The 14152-nt window shown below is 45.9% G+C and overlaps 1 protein-coding gene across 2 annotated transcripts in view; it reads left to right on the forward strand.

Moving 5' to 3' along the window:
* PRKCA (protein kinase C alpha) overlaps nucleotides 1-14152 on the forward strand; it is a 395705-nt gene that overhangs the window by 302115 nt on the left and 79438 nt on the right. For both annotated transcript variants that reach the window (XM_038546804.1, XM_038546805.1), the window contains exons 6-8: nucleotides 6372-6528; nucleotides 7800-7934; nucleotides 8193-8289. In XM_038546804.1, coding sequence (XP_038402732.1) covers nucleotides 6372-6528; nucleotides 7800-7934; nucleotides 8193-8289 — 389 coding nt within the window. The remainder of the gene's footprint in view (nucleotides 1-6371; nucleotides 6529-7799; nucleotides 7935-8192; nucleotides 8290-14152) is intronic.

The following is a 14152-nucleotide window of genomic DNA, read 5'->3' on the forward strand; positions in this document are numbered from 1 at the left end:
TGTAATTTTTGCCTTTGTGTGATGTGGGGTAGGATTATTAGAATTTTGTTCACTCTTGTTTTTGCTGTCGAGCAAGAGGGGAGGGGGAGGGGGAGGGTCACTAGGTCAGCACACACTGAACAATCCCGACTTTTGCAGCAAGGCTTTGTTTCGGGCTTTCGACCTTGTTGGCTTTGTAAGCAGAAGCCATGAACAAGGATGCTTGCAGAGAGAGGGGTAAAGACACTAAAAATAGAGAATTCTTTTGTAAAGCAAAACACGTCATTTGAAGGGCCACGTTGTCCTTGAATTTAGAGGCACTTGACTTTTCTGTGCCTCACTGAACAATGTTCCCATACAGATCTGAACTCGGATGGGCAGGGGTTACTATGGGTCAGTGCAGACAAGTCCAGTCTACAGGTAGAGGGGCTCTAGCTGTGTTCCCCAACGATGCCTTTAGTGTGTGTCATGTGTGAATCTTCCAAAGCCTCCATGAGCTCTGTGCCTAGCCAGAGTGCCCTGAGGCAGCCTCAGACTGAGGCTGAAAATCCACAGGGAGGCAGGGAGAGAGTAAGAAAAATATGGTGGATGGCTGCATTGGCCCTGGTCTGGCTTTTATGTTAGGTGGTGAGTTCAGGTGTTTATTATTATACTTCATAATTTATGCTACCTATATTCTCTGGGTCAAGAGACCATCTGGACCATTCTCTGAATGGATCAAGGATTGCCTTGATTTTTTTTTTAATCCCAAGCTATTTTAGAACCACTAGGATCTGAGTATTGAACTCTAACCTAACCCCGAGGTCTGGAAATTCCAGTACTATATGAACCCTCCCTTTAATATACCAGATTTCTTTACTCTGAGGAAACAGCCCTGCCCCTTGGGCCAGACAGGAGGGCTGGCTGATGATGGTAAAGTGGCAGACACATGTGAACATGATCATTAGTAATGGCGGCAAATGCTTCTGTAACACTCCATCCATTCTAGGTTTTCTTCTAAATGCTTTACAGATATTAATGCACTTCATCTTCACCATGACACTGTGAGGCAGGCACTGTTACTGTTCCTGTCTTACAGATGTGAACAGACTGACAAGTGGGCTAACTCGTCTGAAGTCCTACAGCTAAAAAGTGGTAAAGCAATGATTTGAACCCAGCTGTCCACACTCTTAGCCACTATATATTTTACTGGCCCCTTGAGAAGAAGTCAGCCACTATCTGCAAGTGTAGTGAGCCTGACTGTCGTTGTATGTCCTCAGATGGGCATTTGACAGTCACCTAACTGCCAGTCTTTGTGGGGTTGGCTGGCCTCTCCCTGAGAAAGCATGGTGGTCACCTCTACTTTTCCCTCTCAAACAGACCTTTGAGAAAATCCCTGGCTTCATTCCTAAGTGTTGGCTGTGCCATCTACCAGATGCTTTTGCTGCAGATTCCCAGTCTGGGTAAGGCCGCCTCCAAGCTCTAGATGAGCCAGCTCATATGCCTGAACACTTACTCAAAACTCCCATGTCCTGGGCTTGCCTCGCCACTTCTATCAGGTATCCCTGAGGCACCGTGGAGGTGTTTTTCAATCTTCATAATCTTATTTGAATGGATTTTATCCAGGAGGGATACCTTACATAATCAGGAAATTATATAACCTTTCAACCCAGGATGGCTTTCCTTAACGCTTGACTGCCGATCCTTTCCAAAGCCACACTTCAAGCCAAAAGATGATAATACAACTCATGTTCTACATTTCTATTAAAGTCCTGGAATTATAGAACAGACTTTGATTCTAAAAGGGCCAATACCACAGCACAGACATACTTCTTGAGCAGATGTGTCCTCCTCACGGAAGCTGCAGAACTGCTGTGACATGCCGGGAGCAAGAGCTCCTCCCGCGTGCGTTCCAGGGGGCTCAGGGCCTGTGTGGATTAGTGCCACAGCAGTGGAGTGGGTCAGGGGATGTGCTGCTTCTCTGCCGCCACCTTTAGAGACCGTCGACCTCTCAGAACTTGAGCTGGCATGATAGAGCTTTGCCCCGAAGAGTCCCATCAAGAGGTTACACAGCAGATTTGTTCCAATCTGAAGTCTGAGGGTCAGAACAGGGTGGCTGTCACAGAAGATGAGAGACAAGAAATAAGCCACGGGACCTGTGCCGGGTCTGTTCTTGGCCCCACTGTGAAATGCTCACCTTCCTCTGTGCCTCATAATTGGCACAGGGCTTCTCACATGTGGGGCAGGACCCGACAGGCTAGGACTTCTGCTCATGCTCCACAGGATTCCTGAAGGCACTGATCTGACATTAGAAAGCATTCAATCACATGGTGAGAAAGTTACTCCCTTTCCAGCTTTCCTTCATTCTTGGTAGTACGGTGTAGAGGGGAACTCCATTTGGGGCTGGAATGTCCTAAGCATTCACCCTGGTTTAATTTCCCCTTTGTAACTAAGAGTAGGCCTCAGGCATTGTATTTATTTTTATGGTTCCTTTCTCCTCATAGCAGACAGCCTTGGTTTTCCATTTACTGGAGTAACACATTTCCTTTTTAAGTGTTGAGTGTTAAGGGGCCCCTGGGTGGTGCAGTCGGTTGTGCATCAGACTCTTGGCTTTGGCTCAGGTCGCGATCTCAGGGTCGTGGGATGGAGCCCAGGGCTCCGTGCCCAGCAGAGTCTGCTTGAGATTCTCTCTCCTTCCCTCACCTCCCTCCTCAAATAAATTTTTAAAAAACCATTTAAGGGCCGAGTGTTAAAAAGTGAGTGGATTTTTTTTTTTTTTGACGTAATATACTGAGTCCTCAAGAGATGCCAGTGATGTGGGCCGAGGGACCACCCTGTAAGAACATCAGCCAGGTGCCTGGGATGGTGTCATGCAATACTCACCTGAGAGGCTTCAAAGTTGCTAATGCCACTTCGGGCCTCAGTCAGGACCAATTAAATTGGGACTCTAGGGGTGGGGCCCAGACATCAGTATTTGACTGTTGCCCATGTGCAGCTGAGCTGGAGAACCACTGCCCTGGGGTGCCCACCCACCATCAGCACCCGTGCAGGGGCACCATCCTCACTGCCCTCTGACCCTACAACTTGATCATATTCTCTTCTTTCTGTTTCCTGCCTCTCGCCCTTCTCATCTACCACCCCGCTTGTTTTGCTCTTCTTTTCTCATCCCTAACTTCCCTGCACCTGCTCCTGTTAGCGACCCTGTCCAGCACTGCTTCCCAGGTTAAGACCTTGCCAGCACCACGCGGTTGCAACCACCTTAGAAAATCTCCACGTCATACTCTTCTTCATCCGCCTGCCAACTCATAAGCTGCCAGTCCAGTTTCTGAACATCTAAGCCTTTAGGGGTGTGCTCTCTGCCAGCAACTTGTATTAACAACAATGATAATAATCATTATTGGGCTCTTACTGTGTGCATACCACTGTTCTAAGCACTTCACACGTATGAACTTACAGACTCCTCCCAGGGAGGTACCGTTTTGCAGATGCAGAAACTGAGGCACCGGGAGGTTACAGATCTTGCCCAGCGCTATACCCGCCCCTCTCCCCAGAGTGGCAGAGCCAGAATTCAAGCGCAGGCAGCCTGGCCCCAGAGCCCACAGTCTGAGCCAGTGGGAGCCCCCAAGTCCATTGCTCCAGGTCCTTACTCAGGTGCCCCGGCATGTGATGAATCAGCCACACACCGGGCAGGCTCTTCTCCACTGCAATGGGAAATTGAAATTTGGACCCACTGTCTATTTCAATGATGTTTGGAATTGGTAACTCTTTTTATTTTCCACTTCAATCATAGTATCTCAGTAGGAAGCCCACAGCTTTCAATCCCATCAAGACCGTAACTCATCACCATTCAGAAGAGATCAGCCTTAAACGATGCTGTATGTGCTGGCTGTCAGGACCAGAAATTGAAGATGAAAACGCCAGCACCATAATCGTTCTGTAACTGGCAATACCCTTGGCAGCCTCTGTGGTTCCTCATTAGTTTATCTGGGCTGTAGCCTCCGTGTTAGACATTCCAGGGCTTTAGCCGCCTTTTAAAAAGGATCTGATTCTCATTCCAGTGATTAATTGGAGAGAGACCTTTGGCCCCTTCCCGTTCCTTGCGGGAGAGCTCTATTTTTATGACAACTATTTCATTTACTTCCCCCCAACAATGCTGTTTCACTGGGAATGAGCCCCTCTTCATTTTTTGTGAGTAAAGAAATAGAGGCTCAAGAACTTATGTTTCCTGTGCTTGGGAATACATGGGAGGGGAGGGGTTGGTGGGGACAGGATTTGAAAGCAGGTGTACTGAGCTGCAAAGCCCATGCATGCTTGCTTATGTTGTACCCACTCCCAGTTGGATGAGGTTAGATATTAGGGGGGAAATCCTTGGAAAGCATAAGTGAATATAAGGAACATAGGATAGGCCTGGCTTCTCTGTGGCTAGTAGATATGAGCCAGCCCACCATCCCCCCACCCCACACTCAGACCATTTGGATACGGTCCTAACTGTCACCTGCCTGTGCTCACGCTTCTAGGCAAAAAGGATGTGAGGCTGTTTGCCAGCAAGTGTGCGCACTCAATGTGTCCCAAGACTGGGAACAGGCAGTGCTGGTCTGTGACTTCTCATAGGGCAAGGCCCTGGGGCCAGTATCTTCAGCATCCTTCTAACCCCTCTCTGCCCACTGCCAAACTCCAACATCTTCTTGTAAAATTATTCTAAGGACTTAACAGTCACCCTAAACTAATGATCGGTATGATAGGCTAGAACAATGTTTCCACAACTCTTCTCTGCATCAGAATCAAAAGGCTTGGTAAACACAGATCACTGCACCTGCTCCTAGATTTCTTTTTTTTTTTTTTTTTAAGATTTTATTTATTCATGAGAGACACAGAGAGAGAGAAAAAGAGGCAGAGACACAGGCAGAAGGAGAAGCAGGCTCCATGCAGGGAGCTTGACGTGGGACTTGATCCGGGGTCTCCAGGATCAGGCCCTGGGCCGAAGGCGGCGCTAAATCACTGAGCCACCCGGGCTGCCCTGCTCCTAGAGTTCTGACTCAGTTAGTGATGCCAGGGCTGCTGGTCCAGGGGCTATGCTGGGAGAACCAATTACATGTGTACTCACGGTGTCAGCTAATTAGGGACCCTGATGATGGGAAGTTTCAGCCATGTTGGGGAAGATGTCATCAGAAGATGGTGAGGAAGACATTTGGGGTAGGCAGGCTCAGGCTTTTGTCCTTCTCATCATCGTGGTAGATAATGACCTATCTCATTTACATGCAGTAGCTTTACCTGTTCCCACAGAGGTAATAAGCCCTTGCTCTCTGCATCTCTGAGCATGCCTCCCTCTGTGGATGAGGTGACCTTTCCTCCTCATTATTTTGGATTCCCATATGAATGCATCTCAATCTAGGATGTACATTGGAATTATCTGGGAGTCTTGTTAAAGTGAGAATTCTGAGTTTGTAATTTTGGGGTGGGGCCTGTGATTGCACACATCTGATGAGCACACAATGTCCCAGGTGCTACTGGTCTATGGACATGTGCACATTGCATAGCAAGGGATAGCACACCTGGGGAGAATATTCTGTATTACAGCTATATGCATCAGTGGCTCTTGCGCCTGCTGGATAGTAGAATCACCTGGGGAGCTTTTAAGACCATGGGCTACACCCCTCAGAGATTCTAATTTAGCTGTGAGCATTGGAAATTTATCTATTTATCTGGGAGAGAAAACAAGCAGGGGAAGGAACAGAAAGAGGGACAGTCACAAGCAGACTTCCCACCGAGTGTGGAGCCTGATGTGGAGCTTGACCTCATGATCCTGAGTTCATGACTTGAGCAGAAACCGAGAGTCAGACACTTAACTGATTGTGCCACCGAGGTGCCCAGTGAGCACTGGGATTTTTAAGCCCCAGAGATTCCAATGTACAGCCAGATTGAAAGTCACTGGCCTTTACAAAGTAAAAAGGTGAATCCTTTTAGGAGCTCAAATAATTCAATGGCTTGGACTAGGTTGGCTGGTTGCCTGGAACCGGGCATGACCAGTTCTGGAAAAGGGCTGCAGACAGCACCTGGGGATCTTGCTTAAATACAGCTTCTATCTCAACAGCTTTGGAGAGAGACCCAGGCTTCCAAATTTCTAATATGAGGTGCCCAGGTGTCACTACTGCTGCTGGTCCAGGCTGGTGCTGCATCTCAAGGCTTGACCACAGGGCCCGCGTGATGCCCATTATCTCTGGCAGCAGTGACAGCAGGCAGCTTTCCTCATATTGAAGATCAGAGACATTTTAGTCATCACCTCCTCTTCCTTTAAACACCATCTTGACAGATATCTCTGTCATTCAACTCGGTCTCGACATGGGACACTGAGCAAGACAGGTCAGTTCTCTTTTTATAACATTTGATCTTTTTTTTTCCTTTTCCCTGCACAGTACGAGATGCAAAGAATCTGATTCCTATGGATCCAAATGGGCTTTCAGATCCTTATGTGAAGCTGAAACTAATTCCTGATCCCAAGAATGAAAGCAAACAGAAAACCAAAACCATCCGCTCTACACTGAATCCCCAGTGGAATGAGTCTTTTACATTGTAAGTTTTGTCTTCTCTTCCCAGTTGAATTCCCTCCCTACACATCACAGAACTGCCCACCTCACTGTGAGAGGTGATGAGGTGGACCTGTTATAAATGTCTTTAAATGTTGCTTCATTCCTAAGGCTTTCTCAGGCCACGGCTAAGTGGTAGCTGCCGTCACCTGTTATACCAGATGGTAGCCAAGAGTTACATAATGCAGGTCCCGCAGATTATCATCAATACCTACCATGTACAGAAAGATTCATTTATGTTAAAGATGATGTAAAAGTATATAAAGCATGTCCCACTTCTTTTTTTTTAAGATTTTATTTATTTATTATGAGAGGCAGAGAGAGAGAGAAAGAGGCAGAGACACAGGCAGAGGGAGAAGCAGGCTCCATGCAGGGAGCCCGATGTGGGACTCCATCCCAGGACCCCAGGATCACACACTGGGCTGAAGGCAGATGCTTAACCACTGAGCCACCCAGGGAACCCCACGTGTCCCACTTCTTAATGGACTTGAGTCCTATTGAGGCTTTGGAAGAAGGTAAGGTAATAAATTAAATAATAATTTTTAAAACAAGGAATACAGGAGTCATGTGCTGTTGCCACTGAAATGGGTACATCATCCTCACCTTTTAGCAGGGAAGGCTTCCTAGAGGAGGTGACATTTTAAACAAGGCTTAAAGGAGTGCCAGGATTTCAGAGGCAGAGACAGTAGAAGAGAAAGAAGGAAGGACACAGTGAGAAGAAGGAGTGGCATAACATCATCAGGGACAAGGAAGCACTTCTGCAACCGAGCACAACCAAGTGGTCATCCGTGTGGACTAGAACAGCACATCCGCTCCACAGGGAGTGGTTTACCTATGGATGACCAGAAAGGTAGCTCTTTTATATAGAACAGAGGTGAGCAAGTTCTGTAAAGGGACAGTCAGTAAATACTTCAGGCTTTATACAGTCTGTGTTGCAAGCACACAGCTCTGCTGACCTAGAGCCAAAGCATTCATAGACAGTACGTATGCAAATGGCCATGGCTGTGTTCCAGTAAAACTTTATTTACAAAAAACAGAGGGCCAGATTTGGCCTCTGGGACCTTGTTTGCTCTCTGCCAGTCTAGGGCTTTGGCTGCTGGGGGCTGGTACTCTGTTGGCAGTAGGGAGGGAAGTACATTGAATATACTACTAGTTTTTTAATCTCAGACTCCTCTATCATGAGCATGTGGTAGCCCCCAAGAAACTGTGGTCTAGATAACCTTGTGTTTGTGTCCGTCTGTGTGTGCTCTTTTGTAGCAAATTAAAACCTTCAGATAAAGACCGCCGGCTGTCCGTAGAGATCTGGGACTGGGATCGAACAACAAGGAATGATTTCATGGGCTCCCTTTCCTTCGGAGTCTCAGAGCTGATGAAGATGCCAGCCAGTGGATGGTAAGGACACCGCAGATTGAATATGCAATTTGTCAATCAAAGGTTAATAGTCTCAGAAACATTAGTGCCCCAGGAGATTCAGAAAACAAATGGCTTCAGTCTGCAGTGACGATTGAGCATGAGGTTACCTGGCTGAAGTCTCCCCACAGGACACATTTTAGAAACAGCCAGGCTAGGGGTTGGAGGAGGGAAGTTGCTGACTCTGTCATACCAACACAGCGTTCGTAACCCTTCTTCTGTCCCGTGTCTCCCACAAAGGTACAAGCTGCTTAACCAAGAGGAAGGTGAGTACTACAATGTACCCATCCCAGAAGGGGACGAAGAAGGAAACGTGGAGCTCAGACAGAAATTCGAGGTGAGGATATTAAGGAAATTACTGGAGCCGCCTTTCCTTTGGTGAGCTTGACCTCAGGAAGGGCCTGGGTTTTGCGGTCACACCTGCTAGGCGACCTAAAGCAATTGAAGTGTGAAGCTTTTCCTTTATTTGAAAATAGAAGTGCTGCATGATCAGCTTCCTTTGCAAGCTGGGTTAGCGTTCTAGGCCTGCGATGGTTGTGAGAACAGAAACGCGACCTATCCCCGGAATCAGCGTCATTGATTTGTGCATAAGAAATTGCTTGGCACATCAGTGGGGGGGACAGGCAAGGTTCCAAGTGCGGTGTTCTCATTAGAAAGAAGGACTGTGCTCCTCCAAATGGCAGGAGGACGTGCTGGCATTAACTCGGGAGGTGGTTTGGGTGTAATTAAGCTCTCAGGCCGGCGTCTTCACTTTTGCTCCCCAGCTTTAGAAAAGGCCAGCTCTTTGTCTCCTTCCTCCCGAGTGTCTGTGTTTGCCTTGGGTCCCAGATTCATCTGTCTTCTTCCTCCCTCCTCCTCTGTCCCCCTTGTCCTCCTCACTTCCTTCTTCTTCTTTCTATCCATACTGCTCTTCACTTACCAGACATCTCGGCTTTTAACGCACATTCTCTTCTCGGAGTATCTGCCTTACATTCCAGGTCACAGCTTTTTTTTTTTTTTTTTTTTTTTTTTTCTATTTCTCTAATCACCTGCATTTTGGCTGTTTGAGGGAGTCGCACAGTAGGCGTAACCGTCTATGTAACCGGCTCATTTCTTTTTGAATATTTCTGTACCTCAGGCTAATTAGGATTTTCAGAATTCCCATCCCCTAAAGAAACATGTGCGCACACACATAGACACACACGTGTGCTCAGAGATACTGAACTGTGGCTGAAATGTCGACACTAATGAGATGCTGTTGGTTTTGTTTCCTCCCTCTCTAGTTTCCTTCTCTGAAATAAAGGTTTGTCCCAAAGAAACCTATAGATCATATGGAGGTAGAATGAATTCTTAAGGATGTAAGACAGAAAAATGTTCAGAGTGCTTTCTTCAGGCTGATACTTGGTTAAAGTGGATGTTGATGGCAAATACTTAAGGTCAGGGCTGTGAGCCTGGATGCCCTCGGGAGCATAAATGAGTCACAAAGAATATCAGTAAATGGCAACAAACAGCAGGGCTCAGGATTGGTGACAGCAGGGTGGGGGCTGGATTAAGCTGGTGAACACAAGCCCTGTCTAAAGGGGGTAGCCTGGGCTACTCAGCATCTGCTGATCCTTGCCATGCACAGAGGAGGGTCCTATGCCACCTGATGTTCTGGTTCTTCAAGAGAAGCCAAAAATCCAGATTTTTTTATATGACATCTTCTGACTTATTTTAATATTGGCAACTAATTAAAAGTCAAAGCTTGGTGTACGCCAAACACATCTATTGCTATAGACACAGGTAAAATTCAGTTGGAAGTAACCGTCTTGCAATTTCTACTCCTAAAAAATATAGAAGAAAAAGAAATTTATAAGTAAAGTGAAGTTCTTTCCAAAGGGGCCTGGTAATAGAGGCATTCAAGTGCAAAACTGTGTTAAGGCTTGGGATAGCTGCAAGTATCTATGCCAGACAAAGCTGTTTATTTATTTATTTTTATTTTTTTCCTTCACTTCCTCCTTTAGCTACTCCTACCTCCGCCTCATAGCTCAGAACAGGAGCCCCGTCCCCAACATCACACCACCTCTGTGAAGGATGAATCTTTCCAGAGAGTTTTGGGACCCCAAGTACCAGCACTCCTCAGATGCCCCAGGCAGGAGAGATTGCTGAGAAACTAGACGGAGCCTTGCTGAATTTCATGCCATAGTTTTAGGTCGTTAGCAACCAACAGGTCAGGAACTGCTGGTATAGAACACAGTTGAGGGAGGAGGAACAGTATTGGGACATCTTGATGGTGTCACTCTTGGAAATGTCTGAGACTTAGCTTTGCTGACAGAGAAATATTGACCCACTTTTCATGCTTCATTTCCATGGCTTCCTGATGAGTAACCTTCCTGTTTTTCTGGGCAGTGAGTCTAGATTTTTATAAAGGTCAGAGTTCCAAACTCAAAAAAATGGGAGGGGGGGGGCTAGGTCAGAGGGTTTGAGGCCAGAATTGCATTTCTCTCTAGAGGCTCGTTAGAGGCCATGTGTGTCATGCTGGTTACTCTTCTCCCTCCTGGCAATGTACTTTACACTGGAGCTCTGCTAGCCCCCAAGGGCAAGTGCAGCAGAGACACTGAGCCTCTGCTGTCTAGCTTACTGACTTCTGTGCTCAGAGCACCTGCACGAACTACATTTGGGCTTTTTCTTTAAACATGTTTCAGCCCCTTAGATCTTGCTGGAATTGCATTAGCTCATTTACTTAGAGTTGCAGGAGACCAGACAGAAAGCCGCTAGATTACAGTAGTGTCAAGGAGATGCTGAGAATTTTTCCACAGCTGTTGTGTTGCATTTTAAATGGAATATTCAGATCTGATTTCAAGCAGGAGTTATCACGTAGCTGTGTGCTGTTGAGGTCCGTAAACGTGAAACTTGTAATATTTTCCTGCTTATAAGGAAGCAGCGTGCCTGAGTAGAAAGGCTGTGTCCACATTTGAGCAGTTCAGAGTCACAGCCAGCCTCCCCAGACAGGGTGCCACCAGGCACCAGGGTGCAGTTTGGAGAACTTTCTCTAATACCCACCCCATTCTTCCCTCTCCATTCCTGGCCATGGTATGACTGCTTCCCAGTGTCCGTAGACTCACCCCTCTGTCCACATCTCTCCATGTACTTGCCATCCTGACTTGCCTTTCCATCATCCAAGTCCTCTTCTCCTCCCCACAGTCTTTAAGAGATACTTTCCCACCCTCTGGTAACAGTATGATTCAGCTGAAATTTTTAACTTAAAGTTCCATGGTGAATCATGACTGGGCATCACTCAGTGGTGTTGTCCACAGGGTTATTGTTCTTTCCGTGCCCAGCTCTGTTATCTAATAACTAAGTGTGGTTTTCAAGTCCTCTTCCAGGAATCAAAAGTCGCTCAATCTGATAGAATAAAAATCCAAACAAACGAGGCTTCAGAGCCCTGTCACCGTGTTAGCATTTATCTGATAACATGGGGAAAAATTTCAAATTTATTGTTGATTCCAGAATTCAGGCAAACAGAATGATCAGTGAGTAAAAGCTCTTAGGAGACAAGGAAATCCCAGGATGGTTGGAAATGACCTGATTCCGTAATGCACTGTGCCCCTAGAGCAGTTTATCTGTGTAAAAGACAAACCAGAACCTTGACCTCACTGTCACAGACAGTCCATCCCTGGGCCTTTACCCTGTTCCCTATTTGTCTTCAAATAAAGTCTACATACTTCCTGATTCACAAACATAAGTTATGTATTTGTTGATTTGTTCAATAATAAGGCTCCAGTGATGAATAAAGCAAACATTTCCTCCTGTCTGTGGAGCTTACATCTATACCTTTGGGCCTTTGAGCTTCAGATCTTTTTGGAAACGAGGCAGGAAGCTTCTTGAGAAATAAGCTTATCCTAACCCTCCATGCTGGTCAGTGATTTCCCCAGGACCTCCCCTCACAACTGATAAGATCTAGGACTTGTGTTCCTCCTGCTACTGAGCACCCCCTCCCTGCGTTGAGGCTCGTGGCCAGGGCTGGAGAGAGGGCCTTCCTTTGCCTCGAAGTGCCCAGAGGATGGTGGTTTAGTCCTTGCTCAGCAAACTTTCTATAAAGGGTCACATAGTAGATAGTTTAGGCTCTGTAGGCCTCAGAGTCTCTGTCCCAGCCACTCACCTCAAAAGCAGCCACAAACAACAGATAGATAACAGTTGTGTGCTAATAAAACATTATTTATAGAAACAGGTGACAGACCAGATTTGGCCCATGAGGCTAGTTTAATCCCAGGTTGAGCCCACAAATTCTTACATGGAATCAAATCCTGGCCCTGCCATGTATTAACCACATGACTTCCCTGTGCGTGTCCTTCACTGTAAAAGGGAATAATAATAGCATTGACTTAATGGTATTGTTTTAAAGATTAGATTAGGTTGTCGTTAGAAATTTCCAAAAGCAGACTTTCATACTAGTGTTTTATCATCATCCTCAATATGTTTCATTGTAGAAACTGGGTTACAGAGGGGACTTTTCTTAAACTTCTAGAGCTTCCAGAAGAAAAAAAAAATTTTTTTTCTTTTTTTTTTTTTTTTTTAATGTTGAAATCGTGTTCTAAATGACGGGTGTGTTCTGTGTCCTTGGTCCAGCCACATGATGAAATAGATACTGATGAAACTTGATCACCATTTATAACATGTTTTTATGGGAAAAGTAGATCTTCGTTTACATTTAGATGGATTTCTAGAATGTGTGTGGGAATTGGGAACTTTGTAACTGGCAGTGGGTCAGGTAATCTCTGGATGAAGCAGGGTTACAGGGGAGTTGTCAGGGGAGCAAAAGGAGTCTCACCCTGAGGAGCCAGTCTGCACTGACATTTCTCAGCACTGTAGTTTGGTATAAGGTCCTGAGCAAAGACTCAAAAGTGAGCACAACTGAAAGATGTGTGATGTGAACCACACCGAGAACGAACCCAAGTATAGTCATAAGCATAGCAGCAGTTAATGGTTCATCCGGTTAACAACAGAAATGGCACAGTTGGTTTATTAGTGATTGTGTTCACGTGAAAAGTCTAGCATTTCTGTTGGTGTCCTGTTGTTCTTTTGATCTTTTACCAAATCTGGGATTTGAATAATTCACATCTTGAGCTATGCCTAGGGAGTTTCTTCCAGTTTGAAGAAAAGTATCTTCTGACCACATCTTTTCCTCATTTCAAACATTTCCAGAGGATCTTATTCGTCTGTCTGCATGGTTATTAGTGAGGCTGAGCATTTTTGTGTTTCATCAGTATAGTCGATTCTTCCCCTGAGCCATTGGGCCCACATCTACCTTTCTTCCCAGCCAAGACCTTCTTCTCTGATCCTCCCCATAGAGAAATGGAGCAGGAGGGCTGATGACCCGAGCCCTGGATGAGACCCTGGACCTGCCTCCCTCAGGCCCACAGCACCACGAAAACCACTTTCCACCTCTGCACATTTCCTACGTCCATATTTAACAAATAAAACCCGAATTCTCTCATTTTGCTCCAGTACCACAGTCCCTACCTCTAATTTGTATTTTGATGACTTTTAGCTACAAATGGACTTAATATGAACTCATTTCTCCCAGTGGGGTTGCTTGTCTTCTCTATATGTTGTTTACAGTTATTGGAGATGCTGCCATAAAAGAGCCAAGCAGCTCTTCTTAAAAGGGGGCAACACCATTCTCTTCTGCCCAGTTGGTGAGGCTTTTTGTTATTTTCATCATTTGCTTTGGGTAATTAAAGTAGAACAAAATGAGAAGCTAAAAGCACCTGAGTCTTTTTTTTCTACTTGCCATCCACTGCTGCTGTACTCTAGGGTAAGTTAAAATTGAACATTAAAAAAAAAGTTAAAAAGCAAAACAGACGTATTTGTAGCAGAATTAAGATCGCCAAGAGGCAGTGTGCTTTGGGCTTTGTCTGCAGTGGAATATTTCTGTTGTCAGAAAATAATGGAAAGCAATGTCCCATTAGAGAGCTGGCAAATGATACATCATAAATAACTCTCTGTGGAGTGTCAGGATTCAAGAGAACAAGATGGATGCATTTCAGTTGCAGTATTGCTCGAAACAAGTGTGAGCTCTCTACAGAGACCTACTTGCAGAGTTCTCTGAAGAGAGAAACTTACGATCAGGTGTGAAGGATGGCAGCTGCTCTGGGGGCGAGGTCTTGACCCACCCACCCATCCTGCCCCTTCCGCGAGAGGTATGGTGCTGGCGAGGACAAAGATGAAACCAGCAGTGG

The sequence above is a fragment of the Canis lupus genome, chromosome 9, assembly GCF_011100685.1.
Source record: "Canis lupus familiaris isolate Mischka breed German Shepherd chromosome 9, alternate assembly UU_Cfam_GSD_1.0, whole genome shotgun sequence".
Lineage (NCBI taxonomy): Eukaryota > Metazoa > Chordata > Mammalia > Carnivora > Canidae > Canis > Canis lupus.